This window comes from Nelumbo lutea, chromosome 5 (assembly GCF_056320005.1).
Source record: "Nelumbo lutea isolate HS-2025 chromosome 5, American lotus-T2T, whole genome shotgun sequence".
Taxonomy (NCBI): Eukaryota; Viridiplantae; Streptophyta; class Magnoliopsida; order Proteales; family Nelumbonaceae; genus Nelumbo; species Nelumbo lutea.
In genome coordinates, this window is record NC_142688.1 from 2134605 (window position 1) to 2159647 (window position 25043).

The window sequence follows — 25043 nt, forward strand, 5'->3', positions numbered from 1 at the left end:
TCGCACCTTAGGCTCGCTTTTGCGCCGAGCTGTTGTTTTTGCCACGTGTCGCATAACTGTGAGATCGGGCCAAATCTTCCTTCATTAGGGTGCAAATGGATTGGATCATGATCTGATCTGATCCAATCCTATTTGGTTGAATTCAGATCACTCCTATCTGACCCGAGAAGATTCGATCCGATATATTATATATATATATATATATATATATATATAAATAAAATAGATATATGTTATTTATTTATAAATATATTTTTATAAATTTGGTATATTGTTTTTTTTATAAAAATATATATATGATGAAAATAATTAAAAAATACTTGTATTTTTACTTTACTTAAATTAATATACTTTAATTTTATTTTAATAATTATTAATTAAAAAAAAAACAAGTCGATCAGATCCGATTTGATTTACCAATAGGATTCAAATTCAAATCGAGTCTTATCATAGATTGAATCAGATTTGACATGAACAATATCGAATCAAATTCAAATAAGGGTTGATCTGATTCAATCCGATCTGTTTGCATCCGTACCATTCATGGATACAAACTTACTCTTTGGATCACAGGCTTACTTATTGGGTCAATCGAACGAGAGAGACCACCGTACAGTTGTTTAGATCGATTTGAAACAAATAAGAAGAGTAAAAGATGGGTTTACAACTATGAACCCATTTTGCATTTATGAACGAAAGAGAAGGTATTTTGTATTTATATAAATTATAAAGTAAATATTTGTGTTTATATGGCAAACAAACGCAGCCACTCCATAGGGATCCATCATCTATGTTCTATCCAATAATAAGTGAAAAGATTTCGGGTCGCCCGTAATCCAAACGGATATTGTTCGCTGACTTTTCACGGGGATTTTGATTGGTGAGAGACTGAGAGACCCTGAGGGGAATCCTTCCGGTTCCGGTATCATGTCTTTCCGACAGGATAGTCCTTTCCTAACATTAAATGTCTTTAACTGAAGTATGACGTCATTATAGCATGTTGGATGGCTCTGATTGATCAGGATGGCATCAATGCCCTGTTTCTATTACATATCAATGGCTTAGATTTGCTCTATAACAGTAGCAGGTACCGAGGTCGGACTCTGTGCGATGTTAGCGCACGACGGCACGAGGAATTACTTATATACTATATACTACCGAGACTAGTTCTGTTTTCTTCCCGCTTTCTCTGTCCGGCAGAGAAGCACAGAAACCGAAATCCAGATCTAAAATAAAAAGGCAGCAGAAAAACTTTGAATTCTCCATCGAAGCCAAGTGGAGGAAAATCCAACTACTGGAAATCTTTGTTAAGGACGTCAATGGCGCTCAATCTTCGACAGAAGCAGACAAGTAAGTATTTCTATTTAATTCATCTCCATGAACCCACACAATAACTTAAAACAAAGAAATGAACTCGAATTCAAAATTCTCATATTGTATCTGCGGCTTCAATCAATTTTCTATGTTTTGATTTGGACAATGGAATCCATTTAACGAGTAGGTTGTATTATTCGGATGTTGAATCTGAATCAACCCTTGAACTCGAGCGGAAATGTGGACGAAGAAGTTTACAAGATCCTAGTGTATGATGAGTTCTGCCAAAACATTCTCTCGCCCCTGATCCATGTCAAAGAGCTTAGGAAATATGGAGTTACTCTTTACTTCCTCATTGACAAGGAGAGGAGACCGGTTCCTGATGTCCCAGCTGTCTACTTCGTCCAATCGACTAAATCCAACATTCAGCGGATCGTCGCCGATGCCTCCGCTTCTCTCTACGAGAGCTTTCACCTAAATTTCTCATCGTCCATTCCTCGACCATTGCTCGAAGATTTGGCCTCTGGAACCCTAAAAACTGAATCAATTCAACGAATCTCCAAGGTGCACGACCAATACTTGGAATTTATAACCCTAGAGGATAGCATATTTTCCCTTGCGCAGAAGTCTTGTTATGTGCAATTGAATGATCCCTCGGCTGGGGATCGCGATATTGAAGAGATCGTAGAGAAGATTGTCAGTGGGCTATTCTGTGTTCTGGCAACACTTGCGGTCGTCCCCATCATAAGGTGCCCGCGAGGTGGGCCTGCAGAGATGGTTGCTTCCGCACTTGATTTACGACTGCGTGACCATATCATATCGAAGAATAATTTGTTCACTGAGGGAGGGAACTTGGGGAGTTCTTTCCAGCGTCCAATTCTGTGCATTTTTGACCGAAATTTTGAGCTCTCAGTTGGAATCCAACATGACTTCAGGTACCGTCCCCTTGTCCATGATGTTCTTGGTTTAAAACTCAATAAACTGACTGTGCAAGGGGAGAAGGGGGCCCCAAAATCGTATGAATTGGACAATTCAGATCCGTTCTGGATGGCAAATGGGTCATTGGAATTCCCGGAAGTTGCAGTGGAGATAGAGACCCAATTAAACAAATACAAAAAGGATGTGGATGAAGTGAACAAGCGGACTGGTGGACAGGATGGGGCAGATTTTGACAGCCAGGATTTGATTGGCAATACCAAGCATTTGATGAATGCTGTTAACTCACTACCTGAGCTGACAGAACGGAAGAAAATCATTGATAAGCATACCAACATTGCTACAGTGCTTTTAGGTGAGATCAAGGAGAGGTCCTTGGATTCTTATGCAAAGAAGGAAAATGATATGCTGGCAAAAGGAAGCATTGATCGAAATGAAATTCTTAGTCTTCTAAGGGGGAAAGGCTCAAAGGTTGATAAGCTACGGTTTGCAATCATTTATCTTCTTTCTTTAGAAACCACACCTCATTCAGACTTGGAAGCAGTGGAAGCAGCATTAAGGGAATCTGAGGTAGACACTTGTGCATTTCAGTATGTGAAGAAGATAAAATCACTAAATGTCTCATTGGCTTCAGTGAATTCTGCTAGCAGGAGTAACATTGTTGATTGGGCTGAGAAGCTTTATGGGCAGTCAATAGGCGCTGTGACAGCAGGTATGAAAAATCTCTTGTCAAGTGGTCGACAGCTTGCACTAACGAGGACCGTAGATGCACTAATGGAGGGGAAATCAAACCCTGAAATTGAATCCTACCTCATCTTTGACCCCCGAGCCCCAAAATCAAACTCTGGGGCAAGCAGCCATTTGAAAGGACCATTCAAGGAAGCAATTGTGTTCATGATAGGTGGTGGTAATTACATGGAGTATGGGAGCTTGCAAGAGCTTGCACACCAGCAGCCAGCTAAGCATGTTATATATGGAACGACAGAGGTTCTTACGGGAGCAGAGTTTGTTGAGCAACTTACACTGTTGGGTCAAAAAATGGGATTAGGTGGTAGTGCTGCTTCTTTATCCCATTGAAGCTGATATCATATTTGAACGTTGGTCTTTGATGGTGCATTTGCAGAAGTGAACTTGCTTATATGAAGTTCAAATTGTTGAAACTCTCCTGTTAAGAGAGGCAAGTTGTGTATCTGAATCTGTTGTCAGGAAAAGCTATTTAGAGCAGATTTTAAAGTGGATTTTGCTATCCGTTGCCTTCTGCTTTTGAGATCAGCACCATGTTCATTTGTGAGTGTTCATTCACCATTTACATTTTCCTGTTTTTGCTTATTCTTACTCTTCCCCTTTTTATTTTCTCTTTCTTTCCTTTACTTTTTTCTGGTATTTGAAAAGTTAACCTCCAGAATAGAAGTGCTAATATTATCCAAATATTAAGATAAAAAGTTTGTCTTGGGATCTCAATGAGCGGTTGGGGCTCCCACATGATATATAGTGATTGGAAAGTGTTACTTGTTAGACAATAATGGTTAAGGAAATTACTATTTTTTATATGTTCGGGAAGCGCTATTATGATTTGCATCTATGTTGATTGCAGAGTTGATCTTTTCTGTTTCCAGAGAGCGTACCAATTAATTTTGTGCTTGACATAGGGCACATACAATCAAAATTTCTACTCTATTTTATGGCATTCTCTGAAGTACCAAAACTCCTTTGACTTTGTGAAAAACAAAAAGAAAATAATTGATGCTAACACTCTGAATAATCAGTTGAATGTTAAAAAAAAACTGAAAATTTTGTTCATATGCATGGAAGACCATCTACAAAACTAATAAGAAGTGATCTATTGCAGGTTGAAAGATCCAGAAGATATAGTGGCAGGCTAAAAAAAGACATGGGTTTAAGTAGTAAGAAATGATTTGAGGGCCCATAATTCAATAATGGATATGGCACCAAATAAAGGGGCCCTTATCGGTGTAATGGTAAAATCTTAGGTCGTCAAGAATGAAAATGTGGGTTTGAGTCTGAGAGTAGCCACTTTGTGCAAAAAATGCCAAAGGTTAGGACCATATCCAGTCCACCCCTCCCAAGACCCCAGATAGCTGAGACCAACATTGGGTAATGGCCTTTATATGGCACTAAATAGAATGGAAGAAACAAAATACAAAAAAAAGTCACTAAATATAAGATGCATTAAACACATTCTTTCAAGGAACCAAAAAATTGAACCAAACTGATGATATCAAACCAAAATCCAAAAATCTGGTTAACCGAACTAATTGGTTTGGTATTTTTGAAAAACCAAAGGTACTGGTTCAGTTTTGGTTAACCGATATGAAAAACTGGTGGTTAATCGAAACAGCCAGTATATATATGTATTTATATATTATATATTTTTCATATATATTATATATTATCTATATATTATATATAAATATATTCTTTATATACAAATATATGTATATATTATATTTATAATTAGCTATTTATAATGTATAATATATTACATTTTTATATGTCTACATATTTATATTATCTATAGGAACCTAGGAGTAGCTCCAATAGGTGAGAAAATGAGAGAGAGAGTAGACTAAGATGGTTTGGGCACATGCATAGAAGACCACCAACTGCACCAGTTAGAAGAAGTGATTTGTTACACATTGAAGGGGCTAGAAGAGCTTGGGGTAGACCAAAAAGGACATGGGTAGAAGTAGTAAGAAAATATTTAAGCACTAATAATTTAATAGTGGATATGACTTTAAATAGAATGGATTGGCGAAATAGGATTCATGTAGCCGACCCCCATATAGTTGGGATAAGGCATGGATGATGATGATGATATTATAAATATAAAACATAAAAAAATCAAAGAACCGAACTGGTAAAAAACCAAGCCAATCAACCAGTTAACCAATTGGTTTTGGTTCTTGGTTTTCCAAAAGCCAAAGGACCAGTTTGGTTTGGAAAAAAGCCCATGGTTCGGTTAAGCTACCCTACATGAACTTGGGTGTAGCCCCTTTGGTGGATTTCAACAACAGCTTACACACATGCCTTTTTTAAATGCGTCGTTTTTAATATTCTTGTGTGTTTTACAAAAATCAACCCCTTTATATGTATGGGTCAAAATTTAGGTTGGGGGACTGCCCTGAACTCTCACATGGAGTTGTTTGGGATTGACTCAAGGGGCCATTACAGAGGTGGAGGCAATAGGCTACTTAAAGTGATGCAAGACATGCAACATCACAATAGCTACTTGAAGTGATGCAACTAGGAGATAAATAAACAGATTGAAAGTTACGCATTGAATTTTTTAGTGTGAACTGTGAAGTACTTTAGTACAATCCACATATGTTTGCTTTTATTTTCATATTTTCACTTTGAATATGTTTTATATGCCATGCTTATGTATTTTAATTTAAGCCAATAGGCTTTTTTAAAACATTTAATTTCTTTTAAAATTCAGGTTTTCATTTTAATGTATTACTATTTTTGTACTTTTTTTTAAATGTTCACCTTGCTTTGAAAAGTTCATTTGGTCTCTGACCTCCTTAGAGTTTAAACATAGGTTTTGTTTCTTCCCCTAATAGAAAATTAATTAGGAATTTAGGATTTAAGAGAAGCCTAGTACCCTTTGCAATTTTATCCTTCAGGGTTTGATGAGAGCGGATTTGGCCCTCCAATGACATTGTGACACATGGCATCTCGGAACAACTAGGTGACATCCGGAACCACTTAGGCAACAACTTGCCTTAGCCAAGATGATGGTGTCCCAGCTGGCAGCCTGACACAGGCGCCGACCTGGTGACCTGGCATAGGCGTCGAACTGGCAGCCTGGCACAGGCGCCGGCCTGGCAGTCTGGCACGGGCGCCGAATTGGCGGCCTGGCACAGGCGCCGACCTGGCGACCTAGCACAAGCGCCGAACTGGCGACCTGCGAGACGTGCTCGCCGACAAATTCGACACGCATATCCCAACACTCCCACGATCCTTGGAAGTTGGCCCACGTATCGAATGTTCTGGAGGATGGTCAGCGTGCATGGCGGTTGCCTCCGGGAATCTCGGACCACTTAGGCCACCTCTCGGAAATCTCGGATACAGTGCGTGAAGCCCACGCCAGACAATGCCTATGTAAAGGCACCAACCCCAATGGCATGAGAGGGGGGGGGGCAAGTAAGCATATTCTAGCTCTCATACTTTATGATTTTTAGCTCGCAGTCTACCATGAGAGTACTGACTTAAGCATCGGAGCGACCTCGCCGGGTTAGCCACCCTGGGTCCTCTAACATTGATTCCTTGAAAGGTCTCTAAAGAACTACGAAGCTCAACAATCAATCTAGCTCGACACCTAATATGCAACTCGACCCAGTCAGTTCGACACCTAACTTGTCCAACTCAGCCCAGTCGGTTCGGCACCTAACCTGCCCAGCTCGGCTCAGTTAGCTTGGCACCCAATCTGCCCCCAGCTCGGCCTGGTCAGCTTGGCACCTAGTCCTCTTCCAGCTCGGCATCCAGGTCCTCACCCAACAAAATTTTCCACTTCGGCCTCTGAATCACCGGCCACTTGGAAGTAGACCATATGACGAGGTACTTAGCCAAAAATTGAAACATCAATCGGTGCCGTCTGTGGGAAACACTACAAAAAGCTAAGTTCTCATCTTTTGAAAGGCTAAGTCCTCTTCTTCCAGAAAGCTAAGTTCTCGCCTTTTAGAAACTAAAGCTCTCACTTTCTAATTTCCATTTTTTATGAACTCAAAGACTAAGCAGGAAGTCAATGGCCAACAGCTCTGCTGACTTTATGTCAACTCGGATAAAGCCTCATCAGTCCTCTTTGCGAGGTACCCTCTACAAGATGAGCTCTTTGTGGCTTCCGCGGGAGTTGGCAGCCAACGGACTGCATGGACGCCCTTGCCGGTCGAGCCTTCAAGGGCTCCCGCGCGAGCTGGTGACCTAAAGTCTGTAGTGTTGCCCCCGTAGGTCGAGCTCCCAGTTGCCTCTTCGGCATGGGCAAAATCAAAGGTAAGGAGAGTGGACTGCGAGTCGCTCCCAGAGCCCAAGGGCTAAAGTACCGAGCTGATAAAAGATCTCGACACCACATAAGACCCAGTCGCCTCTTCGGCATGGGAAAAATCAAGGGTAAGGAGAGTGGACTACGAGTCACTCCTAGAGCCCAAGGCTGCAAACACTTGGACTCTTCTGACCTGAGAAGCTAATTGCATTGATGCTTATGAGCTCATTGAATTAGTCATTCTAGGCTCGAAGGAGCAATCTACTCCCTTCGCTGAGTTACTTTCAGCTCGGGAGTGGGGGGCAAATGATGAGGGCGGATTTGGCCCTCCAATGACATTGTGTCACATGGCATCTTGGAACAACTAGGTGACATCCGGAACCACTTAGGCAACAACTTGCCTTAGCCAAGATGATGGTGTCCCAACTAGCGACCTGTCACAGGCGCCGAATTGGCAGCTTGGCACAGGCACCGAACTAGCGGCCTGGCATAGGCACAGGCGCCGAACTGGTAGCCTGGCACAGGCGCCGACCTGGCGACCTATGAGACGTGCTTGCCGACAAATTTGGCACGCATATCCCAACATTCCCACGATCCTTGGAAGTTGGCCCACGTATCGAACGTTCCGGAGGATGGTCAACGTGCATGGCGGTTGCCTCCTGGAATCTCAGACCACTTAGACGACCTCTCAGAAATCTCGGATACGGTGCGTGAAGCCCATGCCAGACAATGCCTATATAAAGGCACCAAACTCAATGGCATGAGAGGGGGGCAAGTAAGCATATTCTAGCTCTCATACTTTATGATTTTTAGCTCGCAATCTACCATGAGAGTACTGACTTAAGCATCGGAGTGACCTCGCCGGGTTAGCCACCCCGAGTCCTCTGACATTGATTCCTTGCAGGTCTCTAAAGAACTACGAAGCCCAACAATCAATCCAGCTCGACACTCTGGTCAATTCGACACCTAATATTCTGCTCGACCCAGTCAGTTCGGCACCTAACCTGCCCAGCTTAGCCCAGTCAGTTCGGCACCTAACTTGCCCAGCTCGGCTCAATTAGTTCGGCACCTAACCTGCCCAGCTCGGCTCAATTAGTTCGGCACCTAACCTGCCCAGCTCGGCTCAATTAGTTCGGCACCTAACCTGCCCAGCTCGGCTCAGTCAGCTTGGCACCCAATCTGCCCCCAACTCGGCTTGGTCAGCTCGGCATCTAGGTCCTCACCCAGCAAAATTTTCCACTTTGGCCTCTGAGTCATCGACCACTTGGAAGCAGACCATATGACGAGGTACTTAGCCAAAAATTGAAACATCAGGGTTTTCTTGCCATCCTTGACTATGAAACGAAGTATTTAAGTACAAAATCTTCATCTTTAAACACATTTTGCTTAGTTTCTTGTTTGCAGAATATGTCTAACTCAACCCTACTCTCCTGGACTCTATTCTTTAGTCAAGCTTGTCCAGCATAATACAATAACATTGCGCACTTGTTATTTGCAACCAACGTTCTGAAAAATTGTAATTGGAACTCAAAGATCTTCGAAGTTTTTTTCCAACTTTTCTTAGGAGATATAAGTTGTCAAAGGTATCAATGCTTTTGAGAGTTTCTTCTCCTTATTTACGATTTGGTTTTTTCTCATCATTTCATTACTGCATGTTTTGGGAATATGCATTTTTAGAGGATTTTTGAGGTTTATTTGGGGAGATTACTCAAGTTTGTAAAAATCCTTCACCTTTTCATTTTACTCTGGTAGATTTTTTATACTTGGAGATCTTCTGGACTTTTCCAAGTTATAGCAATTCCAATCACTTCATACTGCTTTTTGCAGATTATGAATGCTCTTTTCCTGGGTTAGATTATGTTTTTCAGCATGATTTACAGTTCTTCATGCTTCATTTCTGTGAAGGGGATAGGAAGGGAAAAAAAATGAAAATTGGAGGTCTGGTTCAAGTGATGCAAAGAAGGTAGTCTCTTTTTTGGGTTCATTTCTGGCTGGCTACGAGAATGCATTGGAGGAGGAGATTGTCAGATGTGTCATTAGGAGGAAACATAGTCTTTGCAGACTCTTCTTTTTGCTGATCCGAAATCCTAATCTCAATTTCATTGCTACTCTCCCTTTCCACCCTTTCTCTGCTATCATTCAGTAACTTTCCTTACTTGATCAAAATCAGTCAAATCCCTCTCTTTATAGTTCTTTCTTTGCTCAAAACCACTTGTGAGAAGCCTAATCATGTGCATTGTGGCTTCTTACAGAAAGAAAAAGTTAATAGTTAAAGAGAAGGTGCTCACTAGGCAAAGCTCAGAAAGTGGGAAACCTTGCTGTAGAAGACGTCTATTCTCCTCCATCAAACGTCTGTCATGACTGGATGTTCAAAGCCAATCCAGATTTTCTACCAATTCAATTCTACCACTCTACTAATCCAGTTAAATAATGCCACTTTTCTCCAAACGTGTTTAGAATCTTTAACTTGTGGAGCTAGTTAATAGATACTGTCATTACCCCTTTGCTAGACATTTTTTTCCCTCAAAAATCTAATTTCTTTTGTGCATGACTCCTATTCTAATTCATTTCACTTCCTAAAAAAGCCAACTTCTTTTGGTACCTAAGGTCATAAATTCTTCTCAGTGCAATCATCTGTATATATTCTAGGACAGTTCCATCTCAAATGCCCTCTCAAGCTCTCCAAAACCCCTGAAATTTAGGTCAGTGTCTGACTATTTGGAAATCTGCAGCAGTTCCTATCCATCCTTGAATTTGCAGTAACTGTGTTTACATCTGGGTTTTGAATTGGTTATTAAAGGCGAACACCCTCCTCTAAGGTCATAACTCTTCTCACTGCCATCATTTGTATATATGCTAGAAAGGTTCCATTTGAGATGCCCTCTCAATCTCTCCAAAACCCCTGAAATATATGCCAGTCTCCGATTCAAGATGTTTGGAAATCTGCAGCAGCTCCAGTCCATGCTTGCAACAACTATATTCATAGTTTGTTATGAAAAGGTTATTAAAGGCGAGCATCCCCCTCTAAAAATCGATGAAGTTCAACCCATAGTTGCCCATCATCCTCTCCACTCTAATCCACATTTCAAACTTGCATGTTTTTTCCTTTCTTTTCTCGTGTTTATTTCTGTTTTCATCCTCTTTGCTGCTGCGGCTCAATTGAGGAGCACAAGCCACTACCACTCTGTTTTTTGTAACTGAAACAGGGGGGCAAATTAACTCATTCCCTGCCATCCCCCTTCCTTCTCTTTCCTCACTCATCATTTGAGTGTTGTTCGTAAGGCTGTGTTTGGTTGTAATGTAAATAAATTTGTACTGATGCAAACTATGGCAGTGCAAATGATTTTAGTGTAAATTCTGACCTATTTTTTGTTTCAAATTTAGCTTATTTTGTTTAATTGCAGTACAAATGAAGTAAATTAAGGCATGAAACAGAATAAGGTAAAACCCAAAACAAAATTAAACGAGAATTTGCTTTTTTTTTTTTTCCTTACATTTATTCTAGTGCAAATAAAATTGCATTGCAACCAGTCTTTAACTTTGCAAATAACACGGACGGTGTTATTATCCCTCCGTGTTAGACATGTATTCCATGGAGCAGTAACATTATAAGTAAAATACAACTGTGATCGTCGTTATTGACTTGTTAGACCAAAATGGACTCACTACATTTGGCTAATGAAGCCCTCACGTAAGGAGTACTTCCTTTTCGTCAGATTGGAATCTCTTGGTAGAATGGTATAGAACTGATCAAGTTATCGACCTTTATTACGTTCGGTGCGGAAGCGCCATCTTCAGTGTGACCCCACAGAAATGCGAGATCGTCGAATTCTGACCGTGTAGGGCCTACAAATCTATAATATTATGGAAACATCAAGCGAATAGCTGCCAAATAATCACGGCCGTCCGTCCGGTGCCGGCAACTGGCATTCATCTTCTCCGACGACAGTAGGATTAGAAAAACTTCTAACGGCGGCAAATGTGTTCTGTTTAGGCGATATTTTTTCAAATAAATGGTGAATATCTTCGTATGATGCTCTCTGGTGATGTTTTTCAGTTGATTTCTGCTTTTTTCGGCATTATTTTCTACTTCAACACCAGTGGGAGAACTGATCTCTTCGAAAAGTTAGAGACTTAGAGTAGTGAACAGTAGTTCCCACTCGCAGAGAAAAGTTAATATAGTGGAGGCCATTTTTGTCATTTCAAAAAATATCTCAATTAGTAATCGCAATGGGTAATTATGTCTTTTTACATCCTGGTTACGGCAAATACCGGATTGTTGTTTTTCGAAAATTCGGATTCTGAATTGTCATATTTTAAAATTAAATTAGGAAACCAAATTCTCACTAAAGTCAAATTACAGATACTGATATCAGAGCGACTTCCTTTTCTCCGTATCTCAGTTTTCCTCCAAAGAAAAAAAAATAAAAACCCAGAATCAAATCAAAAGAAAACTGGGTTTGACGGTTTGACCTTCGTTTCTTTACCTCGGCTTTCTCCTCTCACTCTTTCTCTCACTACTGTAGAAAGAGACGATCAGAGCTTTGAAGTGAATATATATAGTTGTTAGAATATTATAATAACGTTCTGTTACTGTCCAACTGTCGTCTGTACGATAGTTACGCAGTTACGAAGTAGTTGTACTGTAAGAGCAAAGACTCATCTTATGTGTAACCTCGTCGCTGAATTACAAGTTTACAACTTTGAAATACAGAATCCCTTTTTCTTCGGCCCTGTTTTGATAACAGTAGGTAGCCAAGAACCAAAAATGAGGCCTTTTCCCTTTTCTATCTTTCTTTATGCAAGCCTTGGGAAAATAGTCTGATTTTTTCAATTGGAAACCTCACACCTTGCCCTTTCTTGTTGGTTTTTGGAACTGTCGTTTTCAGCAGATAAAGTTCGCATTTAGGTGCGGTTTCCAGCCGAGCTGTTGTGAAATAGTAGTGTTTGATAGAGGGAGATTGAAGCTAGCGATTAGCTCTGTGATAATAGTGTGCATCAAAGGCTCTGGTAATGTTATAATGGGGAATTTCCGTAATAAGATCTCCTCGACCCTTGTATAGGAAAAGAAGAAAGAAGGTAACGATCCCCTGAGATAAATGCATTTGTCCGCAGACGGACCTGTGCTTTTCTCTCTCTCTCTCTCTCTCTCTCTCTCTCCTTCACATACATACGAGAAAGAGACCACACGAAGAAGGTAACTGAGGCTCAGATTGGGTTTCTTCCGCTTCATCTGGTTCGTGTGAAACATTGTTGAAATCGTTTTCGGTGTTTCGTTTCTTTCAAGATTGACTCAGCAAGGCTCTCCCTTTTTTCTGATCCTAGTTAGAGAGGATCACAAGTGATCTAGAAAGAGTAGAAATGCAGAGGAGTTCATGGTGGAATGAGAAAAAGGGAAACTAACAAGTAGCAAAAAGAAGGACGTCCTAAGCTTGAGACCTGGTGTAATCCTGTCGAGCAAGCAAAAACATCTCCTCCCTATGCTTCTGGGTTATGGGAAAGTATCAACAATCTTGCAACTTGCTCAAACATTCTCAGTGTCAATATCTGATCCAAAGGTAGTTGATCGCTTCTCTGCCCAAAGAGGCCTGCCCAATCGGAAACAGGGTCCCTTTTCGCATATACTCGTGTTTTTCATTTGGGCCCAACACCAAGGCATCAAATCAATGGTTACTAAGATATATGGGAGAATGAAGATGAATGTTTAAGGTTTCTGCTGCCTTGGTTTGCTCCGTTTGGTGGCATTCATTGGGTTTGGGTCTCTTTGGTTCTCTTTCAAAATTTGAAGAATGAATAAGGGTAAAAAAAAGGTCATTCTCTTAAATTCCCTTGCAGGGTACGTTCAAGTTAATTTATGAAAACTCAAAAAAAAAAAAAAAAAAAAAAGCGAGAGAGGGTATGCTTAAGTTTTACCATAAACCTTAAAACAGGTTTTTTGTCTATTGTGTTGATGAAAACCCAGACTTAAAATCGCTTATGGGTGTGGAAAATTCACAGATCTGACCAGGATAGCTATCGATGGTTACTTGTAAATTTTACATTCTACAAATTTGTACTTGTACTCCTTCCAAACTGAGCCTTAGGAATATGGAAATCGCAATATGGTTTATGTTTGCGGCTTTTGCCATTAGTAGTCCATTGTTAAAGGGCAGGTTAAATGACGAATACACTGTACACTACTAAAAGAATAACGTTAATAATCAAATTAATTAAATGCCAGATAGAAGAATACGGTTTAAACATAACTTGTTTTAGTAGAAAATAGTGTCAAGTCAAAAGAGGAAATCGGATTTGGTCCTGACAAGACCATGCTCACATCAGTCCTTTGCATTGGGGATAGGGATCAGCGACAAAGACCTTATATTATTTTTTGCAATAAAAAGCCCTGAATTTTGGCCTTGGACAAAAACCCCTTTTATTAGTGTTCCAGAGAAAAATGAGATTTAGAGAGTGGGAGGTAGAGAAAAATGAGATTTAGAGAGGGCATTTCTAACTTTTGAGAGTTTGAGTTCACAACCCTTACAGTCCATCCTGACTTTAAGGTCCACAGTCCGCAACTATTTTTCTTTTGTTTATGAGAACTACTGATCAGTAAACCAGAGATATTCTAACGTACCTCTGACTCCCATGTTTGCTCTTTATTTTCTGACTTTTTTTTTTTAAGAGTAGGATGAGAAAGTTTTCATGAAAGTAGGACAAAAGTAAGAACCGATACCAACTTAAATAAAGAAATAGAAGCTCCGGGATAAGCTTAAGATTCGATGGGTTTTGATTGACAGAAACAAAACCTCACTCACTTGCTCAAACTGCAGGGCAGGACCACAACTAACTCTTTTTGTTTCAAACGATCGTGAAGGAAATGCAAAGGAACAGGCATATAGGTAATCAGAAGGGAAGAGATATTACAGATTGATAGCTTGTTCTAACTAGGCAATATGTGAAGGAGAAAATGAGAAGGGATAACAGTACCACTACAACAATAGCAGTTGGGGTTCTATCGATGCGACTTCTCCTATAAATTGCAAGAACTGGCGATGACTTTAAAAGCATATCTTCAGAAGTTGGAGGATGGTGGGCAATAGAAGTATCAGACGCCTTTTATGGAGCTGTAAGTTTTTCCTATTTTTGTACGTCTGTATGTGTTGGATGATGGTAAATTCTCTATTTTCTATTTCAAATATACCAAATTGTATGTCTTTGTGTCGTCAATATGATGACGCATTGACGCGTTATGCTCTCACTTTCTTCTTTCATTTTTTTCAAGTATTGTTTTGTATTCGGTAGATTGTAATTCCATGGTTTTCGGCTGATCCTGAAGCATCGAAGCAACAGAGTGGTTGTTTAATGACATGGGCGATTGGCACCGAGAAAATTCTAATGGAAATTAACAGGAGCTGGCACCCTTCCATTCCCGAAGTAGCAGTCAGTTTTTTCTTCCACTTTACAATCTAATAATCCCAAAACCCCATGCCGAAAGAGTTCTATTTACAATCTAATTTCTCAATGTCGACAACGAATTCTGCAAGGTCCATATCAGAGGGAAGAAACCCTGGTAAGTTATATCCTCCATTACATCACGACCAGCATGAAGGAGTGCCTTCGTTTCAGTACCCACACCTGTAGTACTCGAATCATTTGCGGTCATCAGTGCTTCGTTTGACATGGTGGGCGTGCACAGTTCAGTGATAAAGGGATCGAATGTGGGAACCCGATAAAGATAAGAGGTTGTTCTTCATTTTCGTCTGGTGAGGTCCCTTAGCTGCAGAAGCCTAAGAAGGGGGGCCGCTATTTTTGGGTTAGTTAGGTTTTAAGAGAGAATGTAAAGAAAAAAAAAAGAAAATTCGAAAAGTTTAGTAGGGTATTTCTAATATATAAGGGTAATTTTGGGGTTTAATATCAATAAAAGTAATATATTTAAAAAAATTTCAAAAATAGGTTAACCTTTTTAAATAATATCAATAAAGGGTAAAAACATTGTTCATCTTCTTCTTTTTCCCATTTATTCATTAGAGTTGTAGTCCGTCGTCACCTACCACCGTCCGTCGCTGCCCGCTACCACCGTCTCCGCCTCCAGTAACGTTGTCGGAGGTGGCCAAAGGCAGAGGTGGCGGCGGCGGCACTGGTGGTCATTCCTTTGCCCGCCACTGCCGCCACCTCTGTCTCCACCCATCTCCGACAACATTACCGGAGGTGGAGGCGAAGGTGGCAGCGTTGGACAGAGAAACCACCAACGCCGCCACCGCCACCTCTGCCTCCACCCATCTTTGGCAACGTTGCCGGAGATGGGTGGAGATAGAGGTGGTAACGGCGATAGGCAGAGGAATGACCACCAATGTTGTCGCCGCCACCCCTGGCAACGTTGTCGGAGGCAGCGGCGGGCGGTAGCAGACGATAGTAGCGGGCAACGGCTCTGGGGAATAAATGGGAAGAAGAAGATGAATAGTATTTTTGCTCTTTATTGGTATTATTTTTAAAAAATTAACCTATTTTTGAATTTTTTTAAATATATTACCTTTATTTATATTAAACCCCAAAAATTGCCGTTATATGCTATTACCCCAAAGAAAAAGAAAATTCAAAAAATTTAGTGGGGTATTTTAGTCATTTAACATTTTTCGATATTTGATTTCACTCTCAATAGAGCATTTGTCATAATATAAAAGTTTAAGGGCTCTTTATCGCAAAATAAAAAAAAAAAAAAAAAAAAAGTACAAGGGGATCCTTCTAATCTACCTAAAAAAACATACAAGTACAAAAATATCCAAATGCACAGCTGTATCTTTCAAGAGAGAGCACATCTCCGCCCCACAGCACATCCCGCCGTGTAGTGTCATCGTTTGTAGGGCGGAGATGTGAACTCCCCAAAAGAGGCCAGCTGATGAGGGTCGGGATGGTTTATAAATACATTGTTACAACGGAGGCTACACTTCCGTCTGCATAGTAACACGTTGCTCTTTTTGAAAACATGCAAAAGTTGAGATAACTTTCATTTTTCTTTTTAATTTTTCAAAAAAAAACTAAAATAATTTATTCTTTCTTCGGCCCTAATTCATTTCCCAATAGCAAACAATCTTCTTCCCCCTCCCCATACAAATCCCAAAACCCGACACCTGTTAGTTTTCTTTTGATCATTTACTTGTTTTAAATTAAAGCAAGTTACAAGGGGCATTTCCCCTTACAACTTCCTACCCTATATATAGAGAGAGAGAAGAAATTGATTAAAGAAGCAAACGTGGTCTGTTATCCTTTACAATATAAGTTGTTCTCTAGTTGTGGTTTTTTTTCTATTTATAGTTTTTGAGTTCTGAAAGTTCTTTTTTGTTCATAACAAATACAGGCAAAAGGCAAATATAGATAGAGGAATACATGTTGGTAGTAAGATGAAGATTTCAATAAAAACACATTTTCTTTCTTTTGGCACCAAATCTTAAATGTAAGGAGAATGGAGTGTAGTTTGATTTATTTGTTAGCTTGGATTTGGAGTTTTTTGCCTTTGTAATTGTGGGTTGCAGACTTGCAGGTCCCATCATTTGTGGGAAAGCAAATAATGGATGGGTCGGCTAGTGGGAAGATCAGGATTTTCTTATTCTAAATGATTCTTGCAAGTGATATGGACCATTTTTATCAATCATTTGGCTTGATCCGTTTCTTGTGGCGTTTCCTTCTAAACATCTCGAAAAGATCTTCATGTAGGGGAAGGGACTTCTTAAATTTGTGTGTCATGGTTTCTAATGTTCCTCTTAAAATGCATAATAACCTTTGATGAAGAACTTGGTTGAGTGAGCAATCGGGTAGACTTGCCAGAAAGTTTCATTTTCTTCATTTTTGGGGAGGGCATTTACCACCCATGTGGTGCTGTGGTAGGTTATTTGTTCTCTATTGCTTTGAAAGGGAGAAACAAAACTTGACCTATGCTTGCTCCTTTAACCCTAAAAATGAACGGAGAAGACGAGGGTTTTAATGGAAATACCGAAACAGTATTATTTTTGTTATTTTCTTTTTATTTGTCATCATTGGGAAGTTGTTGAAGTCAAAAGTTGAAGAAAAAAGTTTATAAAATTTTTTATTGTGGAAAATAAAAAAATGGATTAACTGAGGTTATCTAAACTTTTATACACCAACTGAGTGATGGCTTGGGTGGCACGTAAACTGCGTAGTCTTAGATGATATGCAGTTTTGAGCCCCGCCATCGGCTCTCACCACATTTGAGAATATTTACTAATATTGCTAGAAAATGTATTTTACTATGCCATGGAAAATTGAAATACCACCCCTATGGGGCAAAGGCGAGTGATTCAAAAAAAAAAAAAAACTTTTACATTTTTCTAAAAAAGTAAACGAATTAGAACAGTTTGAATTAGATTAGCATAAATTTGTAATCAGGTTCAATGAGCACTTAAAAGATTTTTTGACACCTGTTCCTTAAAATACCCACAGATTATCCTTAAAAAAAATAAAAAACTACTTTTAACAGTTGTATGAATATTTATCAAGTGTTCATTGATGTATAACCGGCGTTAGAAGTGTAGATCATTAAACATTTATGTGTAGCCTACCCTTTAAAAAGATTAAACATTATATATCATTAAAATCTACTTTTACGATTAAGAAGTGTAACGTGCATTGTAATAGCGAATTTATAATACATCCGAACTCAATTGATAAGAAAAAATAATAGGATAAATTTCTTAAACTACCCTTATGGCTTAATTGACTAACTCTATACTTAGTGTTACATATTATTTTAAATTATCCTTGTTGCTTCTTATAACTGACATCATTATTAATTGCTAACCGGATTTCAAGAAACCTTGATAACACGGGGGAGACAGTCCATTACGTTAGCTATCAGGTCAGGAAACCGTCAGGAAAACCCAAAGGCACGAAGTTGAATTTCTAGAATAAATGAGAAGGTCACCTCACCCGTCACGGCTCCCAACGCACTGAGACTCATCTAAGAATTTCTTGAAGGAGCACCGTCTAGAGAGACGGAGCTGGTGCAAGGGAGCAGAGTCTGCATCTCTGTCACCTCTGAAATCGGCCATCAATGGCGTCACATAACTCGAAACCAACGACAAGGATTAAGAATTGCGCAATTGCAGATTGTCCATCTGGTTGACCTGGTGCTGGTCGTGATGGTGGTTCTTTCCACCCGGAACACTTACAGCTACTCAACCGATCCAAAAATCTGTTCTCTGCCTCGTCGTTTTCTCTGCTCTGATCTCACTAGGACTGTCTCTGTCGCTGTTAGCACTATTCCTCGTACTATTACTACTCGAACTGTTACCACTTCTGTTTCTATTCCAACACTTGAGGTCTTGTAACTAAATTTCCGGTGCCCGTAGTACACCCACTCGGAAAAGCCTCCATACAATAGAAGTTCGGTCCCGGCCACCCATGCTTAAAGACTGAGCACCAGAACCAGAAGTAGGAACTAGCCACCTCATTGTCGTTGTTGCTCTTTATTTGATTTCAATAAGTTATGCTGCAATTCTGGGGAGTTCTCTCGGAAGAATAAGGCTTATGCTTTGCTTGGTGGATTCTTGCAGTTTTGGGTAGGAATTAGAATTTACATTTAGGTTCGTCATTCGTGTTTGTTTTCTTGCTCATGCTTCCGCTAACATGATTCTTCACTTCCTTTGAAAAGTCAGCTCCAAATCACGTTTTGTGCAACTATTTCTGTTCAGTTTTCAAAATTGCGACAATCTTCTTTACCTTGTACCTGATAAATAGGAGTCAACAGATATTTCTATCATGCGGCGCCGGTCCCGGTTAGAGCATGTTCGACCCTGGGACGAGGAGTCCTGGATTTTCACGTTGATGGTTCGTCCAACCAACAGAGAAGTGATGCAGGATTGATTTTGTACGGCCTAAGCAAGGTGAAGCTGGAATACGTACTCTGGTTCCGATTCATAGCATCAAACAATGAAGTAGAGTACGAAGCATTGGTCGTTGGATTAAACCTAGCAAGGGAAATGAAGGCAAAACACTTCATCATATGCAGCTTGTGGTCAATCAAGTCGCTGGTGAATATAAAATCCACAGCCCCACTATGGCTGCTTACTTGCCAAAGTTAGAGAGATCCTGGGTAGACGAACTGCCCAGCATCCTCTGGGCCTATTGGACTACCATTAAGACCGCCACAAGTAAGACTCCTTTCAATCTCACTTACGGCACAAAAGCGGTGATCCCAGCAGAAATCGATGTGCCCACACTATGTTTGGAGGCTTATGACGAGGAGATGAATGATGACGAACTCCGTACCAACCTAGACCTGATAGAAGAGGTACGAGACCTAGCCTACATTTGGACTGTAGCTTACCAACAGAGAGTAGCTCGATACTATAACGCCCAGGTTAGAAAATGACACTTTCGTGTCGGTGACCTAGTTCTTCAGAAGGTTATGGTACTTGAGCCTGGCATTGATAAGCTCGGACCGAATTGGGAAGGCCCGTATCGAGTAAGACAAATGTTCGAGGAAGGCACGTACGAGCTCGAGACTTTGGAAGGGAAGTAGGTACCTCGAGCGTGGAATATTGATAACCTAAGAAGGTACTATTTGTGACCACCGAACTGGTCAAAAGGGACCATCGAACTGGAGAGAGGACTGCGAGTCACTCCCAGAAGCCTAAGGGTCATGATGCCGAGTTGACATAAGACATCGACACTATGATAAGTCCTAATCGCTTCCTCGGCATAGGCAGATAAGTCCTAGTCGCTTCTTCGGCATAGGCAGACAAGTCCTAGTCGCCTCTTCAGGATAGGCAAACAAGTCCTAATCGCCTTTACAGCATAGGCAGACCAGTTCTCACACTTGAGACATAGACGGTTCAGGTACAAACCCTACGATGTCTAACCCACCTCAGCACATAACAACAGGTTAATCCCATTTGAAGTTAGGCCCGGTGGCTCGGCACTAAGGGATAATCGACACCTAAACGAGTAGCCTGTGCGCAGACAGGTCTACCCTACAGTGTCCGCCCACCTCAGCGTACAAGATGCGAAGTTATACCTACTCGTAGTCCAACTCATTAGCACGACAGTTCGGGGTAACCGACACTTAGAAAAAAAATCTACTCCAGTTATCCCTACTTGCAGTCCAACTCGTTAGCTCGACAGTTCGGGGTAACCAACACTTAGAAGAAAATCTGCTCCTATTTGGTTTAGTTCGCCAGTTCGGGAATTATTTACACTTAGAATATTTTTACACAAAAATTGCCAAAATGCTTGCATTTCATTAATATGGAGTTTTGAGTACAAAAAGAAGAAGAAACTATTACTATGAACCGAGCTCGGAGGCCCAGGATGCACATTACAAGAGGTCCAAGAAAAGAGGCAAGAATTATGCATCCGAACTACCAGACAGGTCAGTCTCCATGCGATCCTCCTCTGCGTCCTCTCAGCCTGACGAGCCCACCTCGGGGACTTCATCATCACTTTCCTCTTCGGAGGAGTTAGGTTCTTCGTTAGCCGCTTTCGCCATCTCGAGAGTAAGGTCGGACATGGAAACAGTTTCGAGGTTAAGTTCGGGAAACTTCTGCCACATCAACCATTTGCATAGTTTGAAACTGGACCAATAAGAGCTTGATCCATACTCGACCTAGAGATTGTGGAACTCCGGAGACTCTTTGAAACCTTCGATGGCACACTCTCTCTCCTCAGCTCACGCCTACTAGATGGTAGTCTCGAAGATCTCGATGCGCTCTTTGATCATCGCATCGAGGTTCTCGTTCTCGCGTTTGAGTTTTTCCTTCTCCTCCATCAACACCATGATCAGCTCCTGTTGGCCCCGAGCTTCTTTCTTAGCTCAAAGAACCTCACCCCGAGCTAAGTCCAGCTCAAGGTAAATTTTCCAAGCATTCTCCTTGGCTTCTCGAGCTCGCTTCAGGTGGATCTCGGACTGGTATACTAACGAATGAATGATAGAGTTCACCTAGCAAATAGAAAGCAGATGTAAGTATCTTTAAAAGATGAGCAAAGAAATAGAGCATAAAAGCGAAGTACTCACCACCATACAGTAACTGGCAACCCGGCCTTCGAGCCGACTTGTGGGCATGTCAGCCCATTCCGCGACTTTGGTGGGAAAAATGGCATCCTACCTTTTGAGGAGCCCGAGCAGAGGGATCATTATGCTCTCCTTCGAGAGCTGAGGCTTGGGCACATAAACACTCTCCAGCTCACGAGGTGGAGCTCCTTCGTCCAGGTCCATGATAGGAGGTTGGGGACAGACCTCCTCCTCTGAAAGCTCGATTGAGATCGACTCCGGTGCAACGACCTTGGGTGGGACGGGGGCAGAAGGACTAGCCTCCCGACGAGACTTCTTTGAGGCCTTCCTCTTTTTCCCTCTCTAGAAGCTCCTCAGAAGGTTTTCTACATCAACCTCCAGCATAGCTACTACAAGAGAAAAAGGAAGGGGTTAGTCGCAAACTAAAGTAAATTCAAAAAAAAAAAAAAAGAGTAATATGAGTGCCAAGGTGGAGGCCTATCAGGAGGACTCAGCCTAGTTCGCACAAGCCTCTCCTCAGCCAAGAAATCTCTCATCTCTAGGTCGAGGTCCCTCCAGGAGTTAACGACCACCCTGGTCTCCGCATCTAGCCTCACCCCGGGGTCTTTAATGGCCACCCGCCAGTGAGTCGGGAATGGCCACCCCTTAGGGTTCCAGACAAAAAAGTACCTCCTCTTCCAGGTTGGTACTTTGTTCGGGTTGCCGAACAGGATTTTGAACCCAGGGCGGGAGAGATGTAATAACTCTGTCGGATATCCCCGCACAAGCAAGCGGAGTTCTTCTTGATCGAACAGATCAAACTAGAAATATCTAAGGATAGAGGTCGGTTATACTCGTGGAATAGGGAGATTGTACCAACTATAGTTCGGATGGAGTTCGGGTGTAATTGGTCAATGGTGATATCAAAGAACTTAATAATTTCTATAATGAATGGGTGGAGCGGGAAGCGCAACCCAGCTACGAGCTACTCTTTGAAAACCGCGAGCTCATAGTGACCATGAACCCAAGGATATCGACCCAAGGGAATACTAAAAACAAGGTTATCAGGAAGACGATAACGGGCTACCAAGGATAGTAACCTGTCTGAGGTCATAGTGGAAGGGCCGAAGTCATCCGGATCCCAACCTCGAGAAGAAAACGGGACCCCCTCTCTGGAGGTCGGTCCCTCCTCCCGAGCTTCAGGCTCCTCAGGCCAAGATGGCCCAACTTTGGGTAAAGGAGTTTCTCCTAAGAGGCGAGGGGAGGAACTGCTTGGCGAGGAGATGACCTCACCAAACATACAAAAACAACCTCGGAACACAAGGGAAGAAGTGGCAAGCTGAAAGACTTCGACGCGACCTCGAGAGAGCTCAATCACAAGTTTTTTTGGCGAAGAAGAGGGGCCCCCCGGCCCCCTATTTATAGTTCACCACATGGCGATCAACGGCTGGGACTTGCTCGATCTAATGGCTCTCATGAAAATCGGTTGCACAACACCCGAGGACGAAATCAGTTGAGTGCGCTCTTTGACGTCCACGGAGTCTATAAACAGTGTGACGTCCGCGCGTACCCGGGATGCGATCTGGGTCATTTCGTGGTTGAGTCAAACAGTTGAACATGCCCGACCAACGGTTCGCTCTTCAGATTGTCCAGACCCCGTGCCAAATCCACTTAGATCCTCCATGAACTCCTCGCACTGGGTTGGGACCCGTGACATGAGGAGTGGGGGGCAATTGATGAAGGGTGATTTGGCGTGACCTAACAAGAAGGGGACACGTGGACGCGACCTGACTAAGGAATGACAGCTCAGCCTAGCAAGCCTAGTTCGCAACGTTTGATTTCGGGTGTTCGGTCACCCCGGCATAGAGTCACCTCGGCGTCAGGGCACCTTGGCATCCAATCCAGTTCGGAACTAAAGAATCGAAGTATCAGCTCGGGGCTAACAACCCGAACTGCCACGTAACGACTCCAGAAGTTTCTCCAGTAGTCTCCAAACCTCATGGGATCATGCCGCGTAATGGCAAGCCTTATCTTCTCCCCGCCCGGATCGGGCGGAAATGATAGACTTTATTGACTGATACGTTACTTGCCGACTAAAGCGAAAACGGATCTCATCTCCTCAATCCGAAGATCCCGGAACCGTTCCATGAAACCCGCGGAAGCTCAGCTATATAAGAGCAACAACCCCTCCAGGGCCCAGGTACGCGTGATCACTCTACTCTCTAGCTCTCAAGCTCTCAAATTCTCAAAGCATTCAGCTTGCATATACTAACTTAAGCATCGAAGCGACCTCGCCGAGTTAGCCACCCCGGATTCTGTGATCCATCGTCTTGCAAATTGATTCAATTCATTGCTTGATTGGAAGCCAAATCACCCTCCAACTAGGAGTAATCAGATCGTGCTACATCATTCACCTTTATTTTTCTTTATTTGTAAGGAGTTGAGCTAATAGCTGGACATCTGTAGCTCTTGCCACCAATTCTACTTAAATTTGACTGTTTAGACTTCATTCCGGAATTTGATTTGTCATTTGAATTCGCCACGCGCTCAGTTTGTTAGAATTTGGGTGGGTATGAAAATGGCTCTATTCCTACTCACACTAGTGAAGCCACACGAAGAACTATGCTCCAAGGACTCTGAGCTCGAATATCAAGTACTAATCTTCTGGGTATCTTGATGAAATCCGGCTAATCCGCTATCGGAGATGATAGAGAGTCGTAAAGGAAGAATCTGGCCTTGAAAGAATAGGTCGTCGACTTCGGGCCTTCGGCTACACACATTTATCGCATCACGTAGAGTACAAAGATTTAGACTAGAGCAAAGGAGAAGGCCGTCATGGTAGTCAAGGTAATTGCCGAGAGAAAGCAACGGTGGTTGTCTCTGTTCTTGTAACCTCCAGTGATTCGAAGAAGGGGGTTTGGGGCGTTTACTGTGCCTTCTCGAGGTCAGTTCATTGGGCCTGAAGGAGCAAGCCGCCTTGATGGCAATCGAGGTGATCACCACCGATCTGGATAATGCCTGGACCTCGTGATGTCTCTGATTCATCATTATCTGATTATTTAGACCGACCATCAAGTTGCAAAAGATACTTTTGGAATTTTAAAAATTATACCAAACATGCTATATGTAAACAAAGTGTGATAGAAAATTAATAATAAGAATGGTTTTAGATAATTATAAAAAACGATAAAGATAATTTAAGATAATATATAAATAATAAGGATAGAATTAATCAATTTACTAAATCATAAGAATAATTTAAAAATTTTAATATTACCTTTTTAGGTTAATTATTTAACTTTCCTTTTCAATTCTAACAAATTATTAAGCCTCATTCTTTGATCAGTTCTTACTATACGAACACGTCCGTTCCATTATTGAAAGAAGAATATAAATACAAATATGTAAAATGTAAAACTATGTATTTTGATGATTGAAATTCCCATTGTGCTTCGTTTTTTAGTACGTTGGCAATCAAAAAAACCCAGCACAGACTGGAGGAAGACGAAGTGGGTTTGACTTTTGAGTGAAACTTGATGGAAGGGATTGAGCATAGATGGTTCATGGTTCTCTCATTCTCTGTATAATACTGGAGCAAACTACAAAATCAAACGAGATGGACGTACGGGTTCTAAGATTAAGAGACAGATTCCCACATGATACCGAAAATCTGAGAAGCCGGCTTTAAAACAGGAGTTTTGTTTATTTAGCTTAAAAATCAAATCCATTAAATTTTCTACTCATTTTAATGGTCTAAAATGGGATGTTTAATTTTCTTCGTTGGAGAATTTTGTAATTTTCGCTTTG

The 25043-nt window shown here is 41.4% G+C and overlaps 1 protein-coding gene across 1 annotated transcript; it reads left to right on the forward strand.

Moving 5' to 3' along the window:
* The first annotated feature begins 776 nt into the window (after positions 1–776).
* LOC148849789 (SEC1 family transport protein SLY1-like) lies at positions 777–3796 on the forward strand. Its single transcript, XM_088947485.1, has 2 exons — positions 777–1350; positions 1502–3796. The coding sequence occupies exons 1-2, from the start codon at positions 1320–1322 to the stop codon at positions 3325–3327; spliced, it is 1857 nt and encodes a 618-aa protein (XP_088803611.1). The 5' UTR covers positions 777–1319; the 3' UTR covers positions 3328–3796.
* Positions 3797–25043: the final 21247 nt, after the last annotated feature.

Excerpts from the sequence above, each read along its gene's own strand:
- LOC148849789 (XM_088947485.1), top strand. The coding sequence starts at position 1,320 with ATGGCGCTCAATCTTCGACAGAAGCAGACAA. Across the intron at positions 1,351-1,501 it reads TCTTCGACAGAAGCAGACAA|GTTGTATTATTCGGATGTTG; the intron begins GTAAGTATTTCT and ends TTTAACGAGTAG.